This window comes from Sminthopsis crassicaudata, chromosome 3 (genome assembly GCF_048593235.1).
Source record: "Sminthopsis crassicaudata isolate SCR6 chromosome 3, ASM4859323v1, whole genome shotgun sequence".
In the NCBI taxonomy this organism is placed as follows: Eukaryota; Metazoa; Chordata; class Mammalia; order Dasyuromorphia; family Dasyuridae; genus Sminthopsis; species Sminthopsis crassicaudata.
The window spans coordinates 263,874,988-263,900,349 of NC_133619.1; the positions used below are offsets into that span (position 1 = coordinate 263,874,988).

Below are 25,362 nucleotides of genomic sequence, written 5' to 3' on the forward strand. Positions count from 1 at the left end.
ATACTATCAAATTGGTACTTTACAAAACTTGACAAAGTATTAATACAATTCTTTGAAGAATACACAGATTTAATTATCAAATAAAATAATTTAAAAGGTAGAATGAAGGGGAAGACATTTCTTCAGATCTCAAACTGTGTTATAGACCATAATTCATCAAAAAATATTTTGTTCTGACTAAGAAATAAAGACAAAAAGACCAATAGAACATATTAAACAGAGGAACTTGATAACCCAAATGGTTCCATAAATTGGAAAATAATTTAACAGTGAATTTCATCATACCTTCTTGGTAAACTGCTGAGAAAACTGGAAAGTAGACTCTGACAGAAATAAGACTTGGGCCAGTAGTTTACTCCAAGTTCCACAATAAATTCAAATTCACATATGACCTTAATATTAAAGATCATACTATGAAAAAAATTAGAAGAGAAGTAGAACATATACCTTTCACAGCTACAGGTAGGAGATATATTCTTAACCACCAAAGTTTCAAAAATAAGACAAGTTAAAAAGCTCTAAAACAATTAATAACTAATATGTATGTATGTGTCTAAGTTTGTACATATGTACATTATAAGAGGTACAAATAATGCCTGTATGAGACAAAAATACGATTATAGAATCTGGAATTTAAGTCAAGGGCCTTTCAAAAAAATTTTAAAGAATTCTATGTTCTCTTCCTTACTACCCCCACTCCTTTAGGAAAAAGAATAAGAAATAAATTATTTTTTAAAAATAAATTTACATAATCCCCTAAAACAGATTGCTTCATTGACCATGTTTGGAGCTCTATGCCTCATTTTGCACTCTGAATTCATTACTTTTCTATTAGGAAGTAGATTTTTTTTTTCATTTTCAATCATTTGCTACTTTATATAGTCCTGTCAGTTATAATATTTTACAGGTTTCAATGTTGTTTGTTTTTAGTGTCATTTTCTTATGAAGTCAACCTACTAGATCTTTTAATTTTGTTTTTCATCAGTTTAAAACTTCAAAACTTTTCATTTTCATATTATTTAATTTATAGTATAAATTGTTCTAATTTTGGCCACTTCTGATTAATACATACAAGTCTTGCTATATCTTTTTGTAATAAGTATTTCTCCATTTCTTTTTTTTTTTTTTTTTTTTTTTATTATATATATATATATATATTTTATAATATTATCCCTTGTATTCATTTTTCCAAATTACCCCCCCTCCCTTATTCCCTCCCCCCGACGACAGGCAATACCATACATTTTACATGTGTTACAATATAGTCTAAGTACAATACATGTGTGTGAATATCATTTTCTTGTTGCACAATAAACATTAGAATCCGAAGGTACATGCAACCTGGGCAGACAGATATTAGTGCTAACAATTTACATTCCCCTCCCAGTGTTTCTTCTCTGGGTGTATCTACCTCTGTCCATCATTGATCAACTGGAAGTGAGTTGGATCTTCTTTATGTTGAAGATTTCCACTTCCATCAGAATACATCCTCATACAGTATCGTTGTTGAAGTATACAGTGATCTTCTGGTTCTGCTCATTTCACTCAGCATCAGTTGATTTAAGTCTCTCCAACCCTCTCTGTATTCCTCCTGCTGGTCATTTCTTACTGAGCAATAATATTCCATAACTTTCATATACCACAATTTACCCAACCATTCTCCAACTGATGGACATCCATTCATCTTCCAGTTTCTAGCTACAACAAAAAGAGCTGCCACAAACATTTTGGCACATATATGTCTCTTTCGGCTCTTTAGTATTTCTTTGGGATATAATCCCAGTAGTAGCACTGCTGGGTCAAAGGGTATGCACAGTTTGATAACTTTTTGGGCATAATTCCAGATTGCTCTCCAGAATGGCTGGATTCTTTCACAACTCCACCAGCAATGTATTAGTGTCCCAATTTCCCCACATCCCCTCCAACATTTGTCATTATTTGTTCCTGTCATCTTAGCCAATCTGACAGGTGTGTAGTGGTATCTCAGAGTGGTCTTAATTTGCATTTCTCTGATCAGTAGTGATTTGGAACACTCTTTCATGTGAGTGGATATAGTTTCAATTTCTTCCTCTGAGAATTGTCTGTTCATATCCTTTGCCCATTTATCAATTGGAGAATGGTTTGGTTTCTTATAAATTATGGTCAGTTCTCTATATATTTTGGAAATGAGACCTTTGTCAGACCCTTTGTTTTTAATATTTCTCCATTTCTAATACTAAAATAGTATTACACCACATTCAAAAAACACATTTTGTTCCATTTTTTGCCTCCATAAAAAAGAGCTACTATAAATATTTTCATACATATAGGTCTTTTCCTTTTATTATAGATCTGGAAATGGTATAGTTGGGTCAAAGGGCATGCATTGTCAATTTAACTTTTTAATTTATAATTTCAAATCTCTTTCCACAATGGTTGTTCCCATTCTCAGATCCACCAACAATACATCATTATACCAGTTTTCCAACAATCCCTTCAATATTTGTCATTTCCTTTTTTTTTTTTGATCATCTTTGCCAATCTGATGGAGTTAAGACCAGAATCTCTGCCTATGAATGGAAATAGCAGTAAGATCCACTGTGAATTTATGAATTAACATAATAGCTAGTCTATATATATATATGTATAGATAGATAGATAGATATGTGTGCATATATATGTATATATATATATGACTCTGAAAACTCATTTTTATGTTCACTGTTTACCTAATTTTCTTGTTTCATTTGCTATTTTATTTATATGATCAGAATTCTGCCTTAACTGTTGATGTACAATCTCAACATTGTTATTCCTTTTGACATAATCCCCAATAGCCAGGGCAATACACCTTACAAAAATATGTTCTTTTTTTTGTATACTTAAGATTACAACCACTGCCTTTTTTTTTTTCTGTTAGAGCAAAGAGATGATGAAAGATGACCTTGTTCCTCATCATCACACTTCCAAAAATTAACTATTAATAACTTTTTCCTACTATTAGAATTTTTCTGACTGATAAAAGTTTCTGTATGCTGCAAATTTTATATAATTAATTAAGTTGAGATGGGGGGAGCAGTATAAGGTGATGATATTAGTGATTTCTTATAGTCATCATAAAAAAGTCTCACGTTAGATAAATTTACTGAACCACAGTGTAAATCCCTGGGACACTGAAACCATGAGTATTCAAATACAAAATATTACTTAAAATGATCAGTCCTATTACACTAATAATAATTGTCTTCATTTGAATCCTATTTGTGCTTTTCAGCTATATCAAGAAATTGAAATATGCCCCAAGATCACAAGGAATATCCAGATTGAGAAGTCTGATGCATCTAATGATAATTATGGTAAGCCTGTTATTTTTTAGGGTTTTTTCCTTTGTGTTTCAAAGCCAAAGCAAATCTTCCACAGACACTTATTTATAATATAAAGGCTTATTTCAGACCAATTATATATCTGAGTTCTAAATAGTTCAGAAGAGCAAAAACTAAGTGGGGCAAGGAGAAGTAGTTTTATAGTCAACTGGAAATGACAGCAAATTTTCTCACTTAAATACAAGAATTCATGGGTTTTTTATTCCAAAAAAGAAGCACCTATTTGTTGAATATGTGATCACCTGTGGCATAGTTATATACCTGAGCAATTAAGATATCATTAACTCTCTTCCCATTCCATCCTTTTCCCTCAATTCAGAGTCTCTTTAGGTTGAAATATGTCATAGTTAAATACATAATTGTAGTGTCACCATTATTCCCTCTGGAATAATCAATGTCTGGAGAACATTTTTGCCTTGATAATTTTTTTAATTAAAGCTTTTTATTTTTCAAAACATATGCATGGACCATTCTTCAACATTAGCACTTACAAAACATTGTGTTCCAATTCCGCCCCCCCTTCCCACCCCCCACCCCCGCCCTCCCCTAGATGTTTGCCTTGATAATAGGTCTAAGCCATACTATATATATGTTTACAGGCTTTTCAATATCCTCAGTGGAAGAAGAAGGTGTTCAAAGGTTGTATGTGAATAATGTGAAAGAGACAGGTCTGGCATCAAAGAAAGGTAAGTGCAAAAGTCAGCCTTTCAAACTACTCATTTTTATTTTATATTATAAAAGATAACATAAGAATAAGATATACCTAAAGGTTCTGTGCTAAAGTAACATTTAGTGTGATTGAGAATAATTTAATGGATTGAATGCTAGAATTCAGGCAACACTACTTTATTTTGTGTATTCTTGTGATTTCTTTACCTCCCTGGGACTTAAGTTCTTTAACTGTGAAATAAGAATGTTGAACTTAGTGACATTTAAATTTCCTTCCAGGTCTACTCTGCTTCCTTCTTCTCTTGATCCTCTTAATTTTCTCTCAATTTAAACTTTTCTAATTCTCTGGACATGTTTAGACAATACATACTTCTAACAGCTAAGTAATAGATGACTTATCTAGGACCACACAGATTGACCAAGACAAACAGAATTGTCGTGGTGTCAAGGTTTGGCTCTAAAGCTGCATATTATTACTTTTGATGCTGTAGTCAGGTTTGTAAGTTTTAAACCATTTATATCTCTGTTATATAAAAGATTCCTGAGAAGAGTGATTCTGGGAGCTCTGAATAGTAATTTCCTTGGTGATTTCTTTATGTGCCCAAAGGGGACTTTTCTCCCAGAGATTAGTTTCTTATCTGTCTGTTCAGATATGGTGTGCATAAGGTCCTGCCTTTACATCTTCCTGTTCAAATGCAAAAACTGATTAGGCAAGTAGACCTTGAGATTTACTCCCTCCTATAGCCTTCTTACTGTGGATGTTGTACAATTTCATCCCAAGGTGACATTTTATGAACCCAGTTCTCAGAACATTTGGATCAGTTGTGCATAATAAAACCTGATCCATGATGAGTGAATTATTTAGCTCTTCAGCTCCTGACTATCTACACAATGTGAAGAAAAGAGTATTGGATTTGGAGACAGGAACTATGCTCCCGTCTGGGTTCTCATGCTTAGTACCCAGATGATCTTGGGCAAATTACCTCACATTTTTGGACTGCAATTTTCTTCATCTTACACAATGAAGAGTTAGACCAGGAGACCCCTAAGATCTCCAGCTGTCAGCCTGTGATTCTTGGCCCTTGGGCTCTGTGGACTTGGGAAGCTTTGTAATAAATATAGATGGAAAAAAATACTCCTACCATGAGAAAAACAGATCCTTTCAAGAGCTGAAGTCTGATCACAGAATATTTCTGCTGGCAGCTTTGTGGAATGGTGAGGCATTTAATTTTTTAATTTGGCATCCTCTTGTCCCATCTGTGATGGCTTCACACAGGCTCAGGACTTTATCACCTCTCCCTGGACTATAGAAATTGTATCTTCATCAATCTCCCTTCTAGTCTCTCCTGTTTCTAATTTATGTTCCCCATAGTTGCCAAAATAATTTTAAAGCGTGTCTAACCATGTACTATCCTGCTCAGGAAATGTTGGGTGGTTCCCTCTTACCTGGAAGATGAAATATCGACTTCTCATCTTGGCATTTAAAGCCTGTTAATCCAGTTTTCTCCTCCTTTTCCAGGTTTACCTCAGTTACCACCTCCTATAGTCAGGAAGTGAAAAAATACTAATAAATATTAGTCAGCTACTATGTCCCAGGCAGTCTGTTAAGCACTGGGCATACAAAGAAATTAAAAAACACCCCCTAGCCTCAAGCCCCTAATAGGGAAAACAGCTTATAAATATCTAGGTAGGAGAAAAATACAGAATAGATAGAAGGTGGTTGTTTGTCCTTTGTTCTTGAAGGGGACCATGACATCAGGGAACTGATGGTATGACATGCAAGTGAGGGAGAACTGGGCAGGGTGCCAGGCACCTGCCTCACTCTCTTTGGGACAACTGGAGATGGACCTGGATTGGTTAGGAAACCTTGGTCTTTTTAAGCAAAGGTCTTTAACAGGTCTCAATTCAGTGATTAAGACTAGGTATAAAATGAGACAGAGAATGGCCTCTTTTACCTGGTCAAAAAAAAAATCAATCCAGGAAAAGATTCTTGGGGTTTCTGGCCAAAAAAGGACAATTGCTATTTACATTCACTCTGAGCTTGTCAGGGCCCAGTTGAGGCTTTGTCTAGGACCTATTGTTGGTCAGAGCCAAAGTGATTTGGTTTTAAGGCATGTTCTTAGATTATAAACCCCAAGATATCTTGAGAGGTTTCAGCAATCAACCTTTATATTCCAGGGGGAGCTAGATGGCCCAGTGGATAGAGTGCCAGTGCTGAAATCAGAACTTGAGTTCAAATGTGGCCTCAGATACTTAGTTGCTTGCTGGGTGGCCTTTATCAATCCCAATTGCCTTACCAAAAAAAATTTTTTTTTAAATGATCCTTTGAACTGATCAAATAATCTTGAAAGAAAAACTTAAAGCTGAGGGAACAGGAAAGATCTGTAGAGAGTGGCATTTGTGCTAAGTCTTAAAGAAAGCCAGGGAAAATAACCTGAGCAAAAGCATTAAGGTGGAAGATGTGGAGCATTGTTGTGGAGGAATAGCAAATAGACCAGTATAGCCAAAAAGCACGGAGGAGAATAAAATGTAAAAAGAGTGGAAAAGGTAGGAAGTGTTCGGGCTGTAAAGATTTTAAACTACCAAACAGAGGATTTAATATTTGATTCTAGAACTCCAGGTACTCCTGGAGTTCATTGATTAAGAGTTAAAGGATGGGGAATGACCCAGGCAGCCCTGTGCTTGGTAAATCACTTAATTTGAGTGAGAATGTACTACAGGGAAGAAATTTGAGACTGCTAGGTGCAGCAGTGGGCCTAGAGTTGGAAAGAATCAAATTCAGATTTGGCTTCAGACACTTAATAGCTGTCTGACCCTGGAACAGACTCTATCTCAGTTTTCCCAGTTGTAAGATGGAGACAATACTAGCACCTTCCTCACAGGGTTATTGTAAGGATCAAATGAAATAATATTTTTAAGCACCTAGCACAGTACCTGCATTTAATAGATACCATATAAATACTCATTTATTTTTAAATTTACATTTAAAAAGCTTCCTTTCCCTCTTGAGCCTAATATAATCTAGGTGAGAGGTGATGAGCACCTCAATGAGGGTGGTGGGTAGGAAAGAAAAGATGTTATAAAAGTTGAAATGACAAGATTTGGAAATAGATGGGATGTGTGAAGGAACTGAGGATGTCCCAGAGATGGAGAGCCTGCCATAAACTTGTTGGTTCTTTGTGAACTTAACCTGCTCACACTGTATCTGTGTAAAGTTCATATCCTTCCTTCCTTCACTCCCCCCCACAAAAGAAGATAAATTCAAATTCTTTGTATTTTTATCCTCAGTACCCAGCATAGGACTTTACATACCGTAGATTAAATGCTTGCTGAATTTATTTCAAGTTAGAAATGTCAAAGATCACTCGCTATTGGTGGAATGTAAAATACTTCAGTAGTTCAGCAGATTTATATGATCTAATCAGTAAAGGTGTTGCCTCCATTGGTGTAGATGACCTTGTTGTGCTTTCTTATTCTGTGCAATGTTTATCCATGTATTCTTATATATCCCATACATGATAGCTACCCAACATCATGATCAGATAATAGATGGGATCCCATGGAGGGGATTTCAGAGGCTCTTAGTCTAGCCTTCTTATTTCATGTATGAGGAACCTGAAGTTCAGAGAATGTTACTTATTTTCCCAAAGCTACCTAGTAGATGTAAGTGTCAGATTGAGAATTGGAATCTTAAGTACTCAGAATTAAGAGCCAATGTTCTTTTTATTACATATTGCCTCTAACTTTTTCATCCTGGATATTCATATTTTACTAACTCAAACACAGACTTTTTTTTACTAAAATCACTATAAGCACTGGATTATATAAAAATCCTGATTGTATAGTCAGCCTCCCTATTATTTCTCCTTGAGTCTTGTAGAAGGATGGCCATTTTTAGATAGGAAGAAAAGGGAAAAAAGAAAGAAACAAGAAGGAGAAAAAGAAGGAAGGAGCCTTTATAAAGCACCTACTGTATGCCAGACAATATGCTAAGGCATTTACAAACATTATCTCATTTGATTTCCTTTTTCTAATTTCTTTTTTTTAAAATTCATTTGATTTTCATAGCAGTTCTGTGAAGTAGTGCTATTATTATCACCATTTTATAACTGATGGTATTGAGGCAAACAAAAATTAAAGTGACTTGCTAAGATTCTATAGTCAATGTCTGAAGATGGATTTGAACTCAGTTCTTTTTAATACAGGTTCAGCATTCTATGCTTTGTACCACTTAGCAGCCAATAGATAGATAGATCATTTATTAAGTGAGTCCTATGCTAAGCATTGAGTACCAAAAAAATTTTTTTTCCCTCATCTCTTTAAAGAATAATTACAAGGTAAATCTCGATTTATTATAAGTTTTATTCTCCTCTAATTTGAAAGACAGGCAAATCAGAGGTGGGAGAGACATAAATATTTTTATCGATGTTCCTGAATGTAGAAGCTTTCAGAATAATAACTAGCACCTTGAACTCAAGTTGCTTTTATTGCTTTTGGCAGCAATAATGAGTTTTAAGAAAAGGTTTGACTTGATATATTTTTTAAGATAAATAGGAGAAACTTTTTCCTTCTCAGCCTTTGCCTCTAAAACCTGCAATAGAACTCTGTTTTAAGTTTTAGTATACTTAAAAAAAAAATTTTAAAAGTGTTTGTTATGATTTCCAAGATCTATCACATCTTTGGGCCTTGCCTATTGTTGCCTCGGGATAAATTTCCCCTGAAGAGCATGGAAAAAAGCATTTAATTGGTTTTTCTGAAATAATTAGCATTTCCTCCCAACATATTACATAATAGCCTAAATTTTATCTTCAGAAACAAGATAATGAAGTGTTAGAAAGAGAAGAAACTTGTCTATGTTGATTGGACCATAGCTCTTGCAGAAAATCACACTTAAGTGGTTCTATGATTTCCATTGGGTGTTTAGAAATAGGAAACTCAAGGAACCTTCTTTTATCAAAGCAGATTGATACTTGCTTGATTAGTTTATATAATATCAGATATGAAACTTGAATTTAGGACTTCAAAGCTTTTGATTTTACTTTCTTCATTCTATCATTACTTCATACAGAGGGCCATCTCTAGTCATTCTGATTCTATCTGACCACTGAACCCAGATGGTTCTGGAGAGGAAAGTGAGGCAAGTAATCTTGCACAGTCGTCCTTCACTCAGATCCAATTCACTTGCATATCATAGTGTCATCTCCTAGGTATCCTGGTCGTCTTTGAGATTGAAGGACAAACAACAACTGCTTTATACGAGTTTTATATTTCTATAAATTCTTCATATTCATCATTTTGTAAGGAACAGTAATATTTCATTATGTTCATATACTATCATCATTGAACAGGCATTTTCTTTCCATGTTTTTATTATTACAAATAATGCTGCTCTATATGTGTGAGTATGTGTACATATATGTATACATATCTCTGTGTATAAATATACATATATATTACATATAGGTCTTTTCTTGCTGACAGTATCTTTCTTGATCTCACTGGTGAAAACTCTGGGTCACAAGGTGACAATTTAGTAATTCTTACCCAATATTTCAACTAGCAAAATTACTGAGTTCCTGCAAGTGCTTATGAGTCACTAAATCCAAGGAGTATAAATTTCTTGTAATATTGCATTGAAGTTAGCATCCCTGAATAGCTGAGTAGGGGGTGGGGTTGGATTTATCATCATAGTACCATTTTGCAATCCATTTTTCCCTTGATTCTTTCTTTTCTTAATAGATTCCTCCCCCACCTCCCCAATGTTATCACTTAAAAATACACTATCTAATCTTTCATTTCCCATTTCCTTGCTTCCTTCCAATTGAATATACATTTTTCTTCCTTTTTCACCTTCTTGTGCTCTTCTCTACCATATTCTCCTTTCCAAAAATCATGTTGCATGTATTGTACAAGACTTAATTATTTCCATAAGACAATGAGTCATCTCATACTTTTCTGGCTAGGAAAATGAGCAGTACTGTAGTAGCTTCTCCTGGAAACCAAGATCTTGTGATTACATGCTTTGGAAATTTTTTCAACCTGCTTCTGAAAGTAACCCAACCTTTGCTGATCTATAAAAATGTATTCAGTACAAGAACTGATTATGACCAATCTAGGACATTGGTACAAAACTATTTCTTTGTTTCTTTCTGTGCTAAAGTGGCACAAAAGGAATTTCTCCAGGAAATTTTGAGTTCTTCAATCTTTGTCCAAAAGCGATACTTTGATTTCAGTAATCGTGCTACAATTAATTGTCCCATAGGCCAGGATTTCTAAAACTTTTTCCACTTGTGTCCCTTTTTAGCCCAAGAAATGTTTACATAACCCCAGATATATAGGTACATAAAATAGGTATACAAATCAAACATTTACTGATAATAAATCATAATTTTGCAGCTCCCTACATTCAGTATCCCAATATCCCATAAGGCCCCAAACCACAGTTTAAAAAGCTGGGCTATATGCTATAAAGATAACTGAAGAACAACAGCCTGCTGAATAACCTCTGATAGAATATAATCTTTTGGGAAATAATTTTTATCTTCTTGCCTCTGGTATCTAACATAGTACAAAGTATCTACACTTTATAAAAGCTTCTTGATTTATCGGTACACCCCATAATCACATTTTCTTTGCAATCTTTTCCCAAGGACATTATAAAAATTGTAATTAATCCAGTGTTTTTCAAAAAATAATGTTACATAAAATCTATTTTAAGATTAGTAAATGATGGTTCATCATTATTTTAATTGTATCACAAAACATAGTAAAGTTTGTCTTAATGGAATATTCACAAGAAAATAGTTGTTTATTGATATATATTCTAGATTGGCGTGCCATTGACTTTATTCTCTCTACCTGTGTTTCAGTCATTTCCTGATGTAACTTGGCATGAAAACCAGAGTTCTTGGATGATGTGCTCTAACTGCATGTTTTTCCTAAAGCTGAAAATTTCTATTTTGCATTGGCAGGCTTGAAAACTGGTGATGAGATTCTTGAAATCAATAATAAAGCTGCAGACACCCTCAACTCATCCATGCTTAAAGATGTCCTTACTCAGCTGTCACTATGCCTTATAGTACAGACCTATCCTGAACTAGTTGGAGGCCAGAAGCTGCTTGAGAGTCCCCCTCATCGTGTGGACAGCCTTTCAGATTTCAGTGAAAGCCCATTTGCCTTTCTCACCAACAACCCAGGTATGTTTGAGCAAACTTCTTAAAGATTATGGGATTTCTTTTGAAACCATGATGGGTCTCTAGGGATTCTCTAGGTGATCTAAAATCAAACAAAAAGATGTGCTGGCTAAGCTGTCTGCCTAAGATTCAATTCAATTAAAAAAATGTTGATCAGTCACCTACGATATCCTTGACTCATTTGAAGAAAGACAGCATTAATAAGAATGGAAACAAAGAGAGCTGAGCCAAAGCTTTTAAGGTGAGAAGGAAATGCTTTCTAAGCATGGGAGGTAAGGCTATATTCTGTACAAAGGCACAGAAATGGAAAATGAAATTTTAAGTTTAGAAAATAAATAATGGTTCTATTTGATTGGAACTTAGAGTATATAACCCTGGAATCAGTCTGGAAAGGGTTTTAGGAGTCAGATTAAGGAAGGGCTACAGAACTTGCATTTTAACCCAGAGGTTACAGGAAGACAAGGTATCTTGATTGTTGGATTCAGTTTGCTATTGAATTGTATATCACAGGTTGAATATCTAGAATAGTTCATTTTGATGACCAAGAATTGGAAACTGAGGAAATATCCACCACTTGCATGGCTAAATAAGTTATGATAAATGAATGTGATAAAATGTTATGTGCTTTAAGAAATTATTAAGGAGCAGTTTCAGAAAAGCTTTAGGAAGAATTGTATAAATTGATGCAGAGTAAAGTAAATAGTTCTAGGAAAACAATTTATGTATTTAAAAAAAATTCTAAAGAAAAACAACATGTTAAGATTTAAGAACTCTGATTAGTCATGATTCCAGAGGCTTTTTCTATGATATAAAATGCAACCCAACCTCTGACATAAAGGTTATAGACTCAGGGTGGATTAATACACTTTTTTTTTTTTTTTTTTTGATGTGAGCAAAATAGAAATTAACTTTTTGCTTGACTATGCATATTTGTTATAAGGGGGATATTTTTCTTTCAATGAAGGAAGAAGGAATAAATTTTTAATTAAAAAATAAAATTTTTGCAAAAAGCATGGGAGAAATATGATCTCTTTGAAGATCTTTGAAGACAATGTTGAAAGAACCAGTAGAAGAAGAGTGATTGAAGATTAGAGTGAAGAGGTGTATGGTTGAGATGTCAATCTACTGGAGAAGATAGGAGGGAGAAGAGAACAAGCAAATAGATCCTGAAATAAAGTAGTAGAAAGTATAGTCATGAAGATAAGGGGAGAAAACGATATAGCAAATATTCTCATTTTTCTTAGTTAAGAGGAAAGATTGTCAACTAAGTGTGAAGGGAGAGAGCTGTAGGAAACCTAAGGAATGAAGAAAATGTTTGAAACAGCTTCTGTGGAACTAGAACTTCACTTACAGACCAGTAAGTACATTTACTACTTACTGTTACTGTAAAGTACACAAGTTCTTAGAGAGTACTTTATTTCACTTACAGAGAAGTAGACAGGATTGCTGCAGTGAGGATGCAATTAAGGTTACCTAAAATAATTTGGTGGTATACCTTGTCAAAATATTAGGAGATTCCTATTTTCCCAAGCTAAGATCCAGCAAGCCAGCTGGACATAACAAGCACTCACCCTCTGGATGATCTCAGTCTCTGGCAAAATCACATAATCATTGTATTGCTTTGACCAGCATCAGGTATTCTCTGAGCTCAGACAAGCACCAGACAAGCTTAGACAAATTCTGGTGGTGAAATCCTGCTCTGAATCAGACTTGTCACATTCTTGCTGTTGTCCCTCATTGTCAGGCTGTACAGCTCACTGCATAGCCATTAGCTTAAGTATCAAGGTTTAGCCCCTCTAAAATGGTCCAGGTATTAGGGGCAGGCCCCAGCACATGTATATAATCTGCCTCCTCGCTTATAGGCCATTTCCATCACTGAAATTAAACTTTTGTTGGATTCCTGACTCTCCTATCTTTATTTAGCCTCCTCTTTTCAGTTCTCAGAGATTTAGTAGTTTTGTGACTTCCGGCAAGTCACTTAACCCCAGTTGCCTCACAAAAAAAGAAAAAGGAAAGTAATTTAAGATTAGACTTTTACTAGGGCTTCTGAGTAATAGAATAATGCATTAAGGGTAATGAAAAATAAAGTTTGTGTTCATTTGAACTTCCAGTTTAGTGATGAGATTAGGAGGAAAGTGAAATCAAAACAGAAATAGTGGTCTGAAAAAGTGAAAATTGTTTAGGCAAGGCACACAGAATGAGGAAATGATAGGAAATTATGATCTAATAGAGCAAGGATTTTTGACTTTTATATGTGTTGTTTCCTTTTGGTAGTCTGATAAAAACCCTTCTTATAATAACATTTTTAAATAAATAAAATAAAATACATTCAATTATAAAGGAAAGTAATTATATTGAAAAATAGCTATCAAAAAAAAAATTCAAGGCAGTCAAGGTTAAGTGACTTGTCCAGGATTACACAACTAATAAATCTCTGAGACTGTATTTGAAATGAGGTCTCTCTGACTTCTGGGCCAGTGTTCCATCAACTGCCTACCACCCCAGGCAATTGGGATTAAGTGACTTGCCCAGGGTCACACAGCCAGGAAGTGTTAAGTGTCTGAGGCCAAATTTTAACTCAGGTCCTCCTGACTTCAGGTCTGGTGCTTTATCCACTACACCAACTATCTGCCCCTATAAATATTTTTTTAAGCAAGTTCTTATACCTTAGGCTCAGAATCTTTATATCAAAGAAATGTCAAAGGTTAGGATTTTTTGATTTTTTATTCTTTTTAAAAATTTATTTATGTTATTACATATTGCTTTATGAATCATGTTGGGAGAGAAAAATCCAAACAAAAGGGGGAAACTATGGGAGAGAAAAAAGAAGCGAACGTAGCATATGTTGATTTATATTTAATCCCCATAGTTTTTTGGTTTTTTTTTCTGGATACAGATGGCATTTTCTGTCCAAAGTTTATTGGGATTGCTTTGGATATTATCATTATTGTTATTTTTTTTTAATAATGAAAGCAGGTAATTCAGAGTGGATAAATCCTCACTCTATGGCTGAGATAATAGAGGGGTAGGTCACAGGACTTGAAGAACTTCAGAAATTAGAAGATTAGAATTTTTGAGAGAAATTAGCATGGATGTTGAAGTCAGTGTTACAGAAGCAGTTGAGGAGAATACAAAAACCGGGAACCAGGTACTAAGTTTCTTTACAAAGGAGGGGAAAGATACCTTGGTAGATGATATGAAAAATGACCACAATAAGGATTGGATAGAGATGATCCAACTTAAAAAAGAAAACAAGTTGCTGAGTGATGTTAGCAAAGGAGCAAAAAAAAAAAAATTCCAATTCTTCCTTCTTGTGATATGATGGTGTGAAAAGAGATTCAGCCAGTACTGGAGAAGATAACAAGGGATGCAGTGTCATATGGTGGAAGCTGGTGCTCCTGTGAGAGCAAGTAAAAGTGTGAGAGGAAACAGTGAGGGGAAGTTTCTTAGTTATTGAATAAGAATTCTGGAGGTCACAGATAAATGAACAGAGTGAAAGTGGGACACAGGAGGATGGGGTTGAGGTGGATGGAAGTGCTAAGAGAATGGGGCCAGTATATTCCTAGACAGCCAGCAATTCAGTTACACAAAAATAGGCAGAGTAACAAAAGGTGGTGGAATTTTGATAAGGAAGTCCATTTAGGATGCTGTCCAGGTGATCCATGGAGAAGTCCTGAAATAGAATAGTGAAGAAAAGAGAATGTGTGTAAGAAATGTCATGGAAGTAAAATTGATAAAACTTGGCAATTAACTGGACACAGACTTAAGGAGGAAGGTAGAGCCAAAGATGATTTGAATGACTGGAAGAAAATAGAGGAATTTGGAGGAGGAATGGGTTTAGGAAAGAAGAAAGCAAATTCTGTTTTGGACATATTGAGTTTGAGGTACCGGCACTTAGTACCTCTAGAAATAGATGTCCAGGAGGTAATTGGTGAAGGAGATTGTAGAGAGAAGAGCACCCAGGATAGAACCTTGGAGAAAACTCAGGCTTAGTGGGTGGAAGATAAGCTGATGAACTAGCAAAGGAGAGAGTTCATATAAGTAGAACTGAAAGAATATAAGATCATAAATCAAGAACTGGAAGTGAGGAGAGTTCTGGAGAGACTAAATGACGTGTCCAAAATTTAACAAGGTATGGATGACAAGGGTGAGAGAGTTGGACTAAGGGCCTATAATATCAGCTTCTTTCTGTTGTATTATTCTTTGGATTGTCTTAAAATACAAGGGGAGAAGGAATATCTTGAAGAATGGCATAGTTATTAAGGTCAAAAACTGTAGAGAAGTCAAGGCAATGAATATTGTATGCCAGGCACTATAATAAAGCACCAGGGTTATTAATATAGGCAAAATTTTGATACATGTCTTGAAGGAGGAGTAAAGGCACCAATTGCAAATGACTTTCTCAAGGAATTTAGCCATAAAAGGAAGTAAAGATGGTCGGTTCAATAAGAGATTTTTTTTTTTAAGGTTGAGGAAGACATGGGCATGTTGTAGGAAAAAAGAAATAATCAGTAGAAAAAGGGAGATTAAAGATTATCAAGAGTGAGGATGATAGAGGGGACAATTTTCTGTGGAAGATGAGTTGGAATGGGGATCCGTATTTCATATGGAACATTTTATACTTTTGTATGAGCCTGGAATGTATTTCCTAATTTATGAATCTTTTTAAAAATTTTATGTTATTTTTAATTTATGGAATAAAACAAATATTTTTATAACAGTATAATTTTTAATAGATGACTGCACATGAAATTGCAAATCTGTTGTGTATAATTTGCTATTTCACATATATGTGTATGTGTATAAAATTATCGTGTCAGTTTTCCTTTGTCTTCCCTCCCCCTATTGCCCTAGATGACTATCAATAGAGGTGTAGGGGTGTGTGTGTGTGTGTGTGTGTGTGTGTGTGTGTGTGTGAAATCATTCTATACATAATTCTATTTATCAGTTTTTTTTCTCTGGTTGCAGATAATCCTTTGCATAAATACTTTTGTAGTTAATTTGGGAATTACTCATATGACTCATATGACTTATTCACTCAAAATTGCTCTTAAAACAGTATTGTTACTATATATAACATTCTCTTGGTTCTGCTCATTTCTTCATCACTTAACTTAGATTCATCAAACTTAACTTAGACTCTTACTCCTATTGGAAGTTTTTACTCATCCTTCTAGTTCTTTAGCGCTCTGTGTCTTCTGAAATAATTTTGTATATACCTATACTCCCCAGATTAGAAAATAAACTCTTGGAAGTCAGGGATTTATCTGATTTTGTATCTAATTCATTGCCAAAAATTTACTAAATGTTTATTAAGTTGAATTATTTTGGAAAGCACACTTGAAATTTTGGCCTGTTGAGCAGAAAAGGTTGAAGAGAATGGAGGCCTTCAGAAATTTAAGGCTATTGAAAGTTGTTAGGCAGTCGTTCTTATCCTCTTCCTTCTTTTTAAAAATGCTATTGTTTTTGCATAACCACAAATGTATAATTTATAATAAATTGCTTGCCTTCTCCATGAGGGAATATGGAGGGAGGAAGAAAACTTCCAACTCAAAGTTTTAAAAAACTTTAAAAAAAATTTTTTAAATGAAAGTTAAAAATTGTTTTTACATATAACTGGGGGAAAATAAAATACAAAAATAAAATTACATTGAGAACAAACTTCTTGAGAAAAATGGCCCAAATATATTAAAAAAACAAAACAAAACAAAACTTTTATTTGGCCACGAGGTGGCAGCTTTGTGCCAGTGAAACCCAGTTTTCAACTATAGTAGTTTTTGTTAATACAACTTTTAAGTTAACAAATTCAATTAGCATTGTTTAAATTTTTTTTCAGAATTTGTCACACATTATACATATGTTGTTCAGAAAAAATGGTGCCCTGCCCTACACTTTTTATTGTTCAAATGTGTAGTGCAGCCTTTATATAAAATTGTGGATAGATGAGGCTTACTTATAAGATGTTTAAATTAGTTTTGTAATGTACTAGAGGGATTATACATCTAAATGGGTGCTGTTCTTATAATACTGTATGTTCCCTAATGATATTGATGTTACTCAAAATAATTTTGAAGCTCCTCTTTTTAAATTACTTTTGGAATCCATAGTGTATTTTTTGGAATATCCTTCATGCAACTACATTGTTCTTTCTTTTTAGGATAAAATTAAAATAATAGTATTCATTACATTCAAATACCACAACTTATTCAGTTGTCCTCCAGTTGATGGGCATTCCCCCAATTTCCAATTCCTTTCTACCACAAAAAAAGCTGCTACAAACATTTTTATACATGTGGGTTCTTTCCCCTCTTTTGTGATCTCTTTGGAATACTAGCCTGTGTTTTTTAGTATATCGGAAATCAATTTTAATGAGTATTGTGATGCAGATCTAAAGTTAGGTGATAATAGCAGCAGATAAAACCCTAAATTTGAGAATCAAGAGGACCTAAGCTGGAAGCCTGTCTCAGATCCTAATTATGAGATCTTTACCAAGTCATATAGCATCATCACCCCAAATCTCTGTTTAAAATGAAGATATTACCACCTTCCTAAGAGAATTTTTGTGAAGATCAAATGAAATAATATATGAAAATGCTCTGCAAACCTTGAAGGTACTATGTAAATGATCACTAATAATTAGGGCAGGTATAGCTTATAGAAATTAAAAAGTATCAGTCCTTTTGTACTATATTGTGACCAAACTACATCTGGAGTGTTATTTGGGACTATTGATAAATTGGAGACAGACCAGAGGAAGAACATCCGAAATAGTTAAGGTTCTTGAATCCATGCCAGTGAAGAAAGGAAAAAGGAATAGACATACTGAATCTGCAGAAAACTCCAGGGACACAGATTTATCTTTAAGTATTTGTAAAATTGTTATATGGAAGAGGACTAGACTTGTTTTGTTTAGCTCCAGAGGGCAGAAACAGATTATCACAAAGTAGAATGGGCTGCCTCCTTTTTGGAAGCCTTCACACTGAGGCTGGATGGTCACTTGTTGGGTATATTCATAGCGTTCCTCTTCCATATGGGCTGGACTAGAGAACTGCTAATTTTATATATATATATTTTTTTTTTGCTTACATTTTCAATAGGGAATAACCTTTGCTCTGAGCAAGTCAGAAGTGCTGAAATGACTCCTGAAGAGACAGATATACGTGACTTGGAGTCCTCTGATGAGAGTGACAAAACAAACAAGGTGAGAAATTTTTATTTTTAAATATCTGCTTTGTGCCAGGCACTGTGCTAAGGCGCAGACAGAAAGTACTTGCCCTCAATTAACTTAAAATCTAATGGATAAATCTCTTGGGATTCCATTGTAACTGACATAATTTTTTGGTATCTATCTGTATATGATTAGAGGTGTTTTTTCTTACAAATAACCAGATTCTTAAGGTGTTTCTAAAAGTTCTAATACATTGTGTAAATTATAATTGTGATCTTATATCCAGTTTAAAAACTTCTATATTAGCACATCTTCATTTTTTTTCCTGTACATATTCTTTAAGCATATTCCAAAAAATAATGAAATTCTTTCTAGTCTCATCTTCCTCTATTTGTGTATATATCTATATAGCTCTCTTTACATTTTAGCCTTCTATGCATATTTTGTTTTCCTTCTATCTATTACCTGTTAGCATCCTTCTTAATAGATAAGCAGGTAGTACAGTACCTAGAACGTAGTAGGTACTTAATAAATATTTATGGATTGACTAACTGAACATGATAAAAAATTCAGGAAAGTTATATACATATGTAGGTTTACTCTTGGTATTTGTTTTTATTTTTTCTACAGTTTTGTTTCCTGTTCTTAATTTAAAAGAAAGATGAGTAGAAAACTTCAATAAAATTCTTTTTAATTGTGAGGCCATTATGACTTTTATGTGTTAGTGGTTTGGGGGGGAAAAAAAGATTACCAACTTCTGTTGTAAAGCCTCTAGCAGAATGATCACACACAGACTCCATCCTCTACAAAAACCATAAATGTTTTTCTACAGAGGAGAAATTATACTTTCTTATTAAAAACTACATTATTTGACAGATTGATGTGACTCAGTTATCTCCAAAAATTGTGAAGATTTTGAATCTAAATTTCATTCTGACTTCCATTGGCAAATACTATAGATATTCAAATATATAAACAAGAACATGATGAAATAAAAATGAGTTTGCAAAATAAAACAAAAAAGTATGATTTTATAAATGGTGGTACATATGTCCATAAATTTTATTTGTAGGTTGTTGCCAAATCATATAGTTGTAATAACTTTAACTTAGTAAGTCTGTCAAAGAAACAATATCAATATTAATAATTTTTAATTTGATATTAATCCATAATCCAGAGAGATATCCAAAATGATGAAGTCTCCCATTCACTTTCATATGACTGTTTGCCTCAAGACAATTTTAAATAGCATACATAGAAATCCTGAGGGGAAAAGTCATATTACAGTTCTGGGTTACTATTCCAGAAAACTAGCAACAAAATCTGTGTCTCTTTCCTACTTGACTATTCCCCAGAAGAATCTCCTAGACATCTATATTATATCTAAACCAAATGGGAAGTAGAGAATAAGTTCTCATTCGTTGGGAGAAAAAAAAAAATCACTTTCCTTGAATAGATCTTAATCAGTCAGTCAAATCGACCTCCAAGGATCAGAAAAGATAAAACTCCAATTTGGTTGTCATCCTTAACTATTTCCCTAAGAAAAATCTTTTTTGCTTTTTTGGTTTTTCTCAAGAATTTTGGAAAGGGCTTTAGAGAAAAGTATTTTACTTCTTAATATTTTGATAATTTAATATGAATATAATATTTAACAGTTCTAATCAATAATCATTGACAAACCGTTAGTAAGTGCATACCTTATGTCAAGTACTGGAAATAGAAAAAGAAACAAAAGACAGTCCCTTCCCCTTACATACAGTTCAGTGGGGAAGATAACATACAAAAAAAAAAAAAAATTTACAAAACAAGCCAGATTAAAGATACTAGAATTAAAAAGGGTAGAATTTTAGTTGGGACTTAAAGCAAACCAGGGAAGTCAGTAGCCACAGCTGAAGAGGAAGAGGCTTCTCAACATGAAGGACAGCCAGAGAAAAAACCAATAGCCAAGAGATGGAGTATTTGCTTATGGAATGGCCAAAAGGCCAGTGTCACTGAATGGAAGAGTATGTGGTAGGGGGCAGCTAGGTGGCGCAGTGGATAGAGCACCAGCCTTGAATTTAGGAGGACCCGAGTTCGGGTCTGGTCTCAGACACAACACTTCCTAGCTGTGTGACCCTGGGTAAGTCACTTAACCCCAGCCTCAGGAGAAAAGAAAAAAAAAAAAAAAAAAAGGAAGAGTATGTGGTGGGGAGTAAGTAAGTGACAAAGTAGAAAGGGGACTAGGTTATGTAGGGCTTTGGATACCAGATAAAGTTTTGATCTTGAAGGCAATCAAAAGCTATTGGAGTTTATTAAATGGTGTAAAATAGTCAGACTATTTAGGAAAATCAGTAGAACATATTGGGGAGAAACTTGAGGCAGGCTGATGCATCAGCAGACTATTAAAGTTCTCCAGGTGTGAGTGGTATCAGTGCCAGAAAAGAGAAGTGAGCATACTCAAAATGTCAGAAAAGTGAAATAAATAGGCCTTGGCAACAATTGGATAGCAGAATTTGGGATAAGCTAATAAATTGGAGAATTATTAGCATAGAGATAGCAATTAAAATCCATGGGAACTGATGGGACTACCAACTGAAAAATAGAGGGAGAAGATGAGCCAGGAAAAAAAACCCTTAAAGACATCTAGGGTTAGAGGGTCAGATGTAGGAAAAGAGACACAGAAGTAATAGTCAGATACCAGAAGAACCAAGAGAGAGGGGAGTTCTAAGAACCTAGAGAGAAGAGAATATCTTTTTTTTAATTTATTTTTTTATTAATTTTTATAATTATAACATTTTCTTTGACAGTACATATGCATAGGTAATTTTTTTTTTTTTTACAACATTATCACTTGTACTCCCTTATGTTCTGAGTTTTTCCCCTCCTTCCCTCCACCCCCTCCCCTAGATGGCAGGCATTCCCATACATATTAAATATCTTATAGTATATCCTAGGTACAATATATATGTGCAGAACCGAATTTTGTTGTTGTTGTTGCAAAGGAAGGATTGTATTCACAAGGTAAAAATAATCTGGGAAGAGAAACAAAACAAAACAACAACAAAAAAAAACAATGCTCACAGTTTACACTCATTTCCCAGTATTCCTTTTCTGAATGTAACTGATTCTGTCCATCATTGATCAATTGGAGTTGTATTAGCTCTTCTCTATGTTGAAGGTATCCACTTCCATCAGAATACATCCTCATACAGTATCATTGTTGAAGTGTATAATGATCCCCTAGTTCTGCTCGTTTCACTCAGCATCAGTTGATATAAGTCTCTCCAAGCCTCTCTGTATTCCTCCTGTTGGTCATTTCTTACAGAACAATAATATTCCATAACATTCATATACCATAATTTACCCAACCATTCTCCAATTGATGGACATCCATTCATTTTCCAGTTTCTAGCCACTATGAAAAGGGCTGCCACAAACATTTTGGCACATACAGGTTCCTTTCCTGAGAAGAGAATATCTGTGACAGGATGATCAACAGTGTCAAAGGCTCAATGACAATGAAAATTGAAAAAAGACTATTAGTAACTTTGGAGAGAATAAGTTTGGTGGAATAAGGTGAGAAGAAAGATTATAAGAGGTTAAGAGGAGAGTGAGAGAAATTGAAGACATCTATTGTCCTTTATTTCTATATATGTTTCTAACATGGATTTATTATTGTGCAGCTAGGTCAAGATAAATGTAAGTTTGAATAATGCAAAATTCAATTTGGTGTCAGTTATAAAACAATACCAAGTCAAATTATAAAGTGATATCAGATCACATTTCACAGAAGCTAAAATTCAATTAATGTGACACATGCATGCTAGACAAAAGATTTAAATTACAATATTATCCATCAGTCTACATGTGCTTATTGTATATGCATATGATAACTGTTAATTTTTTTTTAAAGATCTTCTAACAAAATGGACAAAAGGAAGAATAATTCATTCCCCCCCCCAACCCCCCTGAGGCTGGGGTTAAGTGACTTGCCCAGGGTCACACAGCTAGGAAGTGTTAAGTGTCTGAGAGCAGAAGGAAGAATAATTCAAATAGAAACACTGCTAGTACAAAAAGAAGAGGCTTTATCAGAAGTTTGAATCTGGATTTCCAATATGCATCTTAAATTCAACATATCCAAAACTGAACTCACTAGAACACAGTTCTGCAATTGCATATTTTTGTAGGTCTTGTAAGCTAAGAATGTTTTTACATTTTAAAATCATTTTATTGTATTTTAAAATCTAAAAACATTTTTAGTTTGCAGGCCCCATAAAAACAAGCTGCATGACTTTGACCTGCTTTAGAACAAAAGCTTGATGTAATTGAACAACACAACTATGATAACATTAACTCTGAAATAGGATTACATGTCAGAATGCCTGAATCTATGGTATGGAATATTATAAAACAATTTGACAAAATCAAAGAAAAAGGTAAAGCTGTATCAGGTTTTATGCCTTGCAAACAACAAGGAATAGAAGTGTTTTAGAAAATGAAACATCTTTTGGCAATATGGGTTGAAGAAAGGAATAAAAAAAAATGCATTCATGTTAGCACAGCTGTTCAGACAAAAACGTCAAGATTATTTAGGGCAGTGAAAGAAAATGTAAATGAAGTGGATAATGAAACTTTTTCTGCAAGGGTTGGTTGGTTTGATGTTTATAAAATCTATTTTAATTGCAAAATGGTAAAATCACCAAAGAGGCAGCTAGTACAGCTGAGGATACTGCAACTAAAGATTCTGATATTTGGAAGAAAAATCATCAAAGAAGGTTGTAACACTAGTCAACAGATTTTTAATATGGATGAAATTGGTTTCCTGGGGAAAGGATGCCTTCCAAGCTTCATGCTTCTAAGAAAGAAAAAAATCCAATTTGGATTTAAATTGTTTAAGGATCCCCCAACACTTTTATTGGGAGGTAATGCAGAAGGGGATTTTAAATTAAAGCCAATCCATATTATTATTGTTCTGTATTCCAAAAAAAACTACAACTATTGATGGTTTCCAGTTCTTTCGTCATTAAAAGCATAGGTGATTAAAGCTGTTTTTGAAGATAGGTTTTCAAAGTATATTAGCCTAGCTGTTGAATAATATCACAAAGACCACATCACACTTAAATTAATACTGATTTTAGATAATGCCCTAGGTCTTTCAAATATATGTGGTTCAATTGTGACAATGTAAAAATCATTTTTTCTGCTTCCCAAGACAACTTCTTTATGGCAGTCATGAACCAAGGAACTGTTGCAACATTGAAGGCCTAATTTCTTAAGAAAAACATTTAAATAGACACTTACTAAAACTTTAGTATCTTGCAGTTTCCTTAACTAATTTTTGGAAATATTCTAACATCAAAGATGCAATCAAAAGTGATTCATCGTGGATGGCAACAAGTAATTGCAAATAACATGCATTCGTTATGGAAGCTCATTTTGTCACATTATGCAAATGTGTCTCTTAAAAGATGAAACTGAAAGAGGAAAAAGTACTCTCCCTCTTGGCCCTCGGGTTTGGAATGTGGATAATACTGATGAGATCCATCCATGTCTTGTATTTTACACCCCTCCACATACACATACAGATGCTCATTTTGTGAGGAACTGAGTGAGTTGCAGAGAATATGCTCTCCGTTCCAGATGTAGTTATGATATATTTACTCAAAATCTTTATTTTTTTTTATGAATTTTTAAAATATTTTTTATAAAGGACAGCCACCATCCTTTCAGGTTTGCCACCTTAATGTTATCCTTGGCTCTTTACTTCTCCTTACTTACATGTCCAAATAGTTGCTAAGTCATGTTATTTCTAGTTTCATACTACTTAGATCTGTCTCCTCTCCACTTACACAGCTGCCACTCTGGTTAATGACCTTACTAGTTGTTCCTTTACTAGTGCAGTAGGTTCCTTATTGATTTTGTTGCCTCATATCTTTCCCCATTTAAGTCTGTACTCCACAGACTTCTCAACATGACTTCCCAATAGCACAGGTCTTACTGTGTTATCTACCCTTGCCACCATCTCCTTCCCTTGATCAACTATAAATTCTGACATTTAAAACATTTTATAATCTAGACTAAATTACCTTTTCTTTCCTTATTGTATATTACTTCTCTGTTATCTTACTATTCATCATACTTATACAACTAAAATATCTAAGCAAAAATAGGAAATTAAGGTAAAGAAAAAAGAATAGTTTATAATGAAAACCTTTTGTAGATATCAGACAGTTTCATTTTTGCTTGTCTTTTTTCCATTGTGTAAATAAGTATTGTGTTCAGTAACTTACAACCTATTATGATACTGTTATAAGCCCTTTCAATCAAAAAGTAAAAAATAAAGGAATTTTTTTAAAGGTTACCTAACTGATTAAATTATCCTAACAGTTAATAACTAATAATTACTAATTCTGAGACTGCTCTCTCTCCCAGCATATTTGTGGAGATTTTTTCAAAAGTAAGGAAGCATATCCAATTGCTTTTCTCTCAAGCAGAAACAAAATACTTTATTCTATTAATAAATAAAATACTGTTTATTTCATCTTTATCTCTACCCTTTAAAATTTCTACTTTTGTATATGTTTATATTATATTTGTATACTAGTACATATATATATACATATATATATATATAATTTACATAGAAATATTCTCATATTGGGGAAATGAAATAAAAAAAACTTGAATACCATTGATGTTAGTGAAAAGACAGAAATACCCAACCCTTATTTTTTTCTATTTTATCTACCAAAGAAAATGATCTCTATGTGGGAAAGAAGAGAAAAAAATAGCTACTTTGATGTCTTCAGGTCAGCAGACCTTAACGGCTATATACCAGGGTATTGAAAGAATTGGCAAATTTGATTGCTGAGCTGCTATCAGTAATCTTTGAAAGTTTATAGAGATTAGGGGAAATGTTGAAGAGCTAGAGAAAGGTAACTGTTCCAATTTTCCCCAAAATAGAGTGTGCAAATTGCACTATTTCTGAGGT

General features: G+C 33.9%; 1 protein-coding gene across 4 annotated transcripts in view; it reads left to right on the plus strand.

The window, feature by feature from the left end:
* TIAM1 (TIAM Rac1 associated GEF 1) overlaps positions 1 to 25,362 on the plus strand; it is a 125,196-nt gene that overhangs the window by 73,500 nt on the left and 26,334 nt on the right. For all 4 annotated transcript variants that reach the window (XM_074300672.1, XM_074300670.1, XM_074300671.1 and 1 more), the window contains exons 11-14: positions 3,254 to 3,335; positions 3,962 to 4,048; positions 11,003 to 11,227; positions 18,322 to 18,425. In XM_074300672.1, the coding sequence (XP_074156773.1) occupies positions 3,254 to 3,335; positions 3,962 to 4,048; positions 11,003 to 11,227; positions 18,322 to 18,425 (498 nt within the window). The remainder of the gene's footprint in view (positions 1 to 3,253; positions 3,336 to 3,961; positions 4,049 to 11,002; positions 11,228 to 18,321; positions 18,426 to 25,362) is intronic.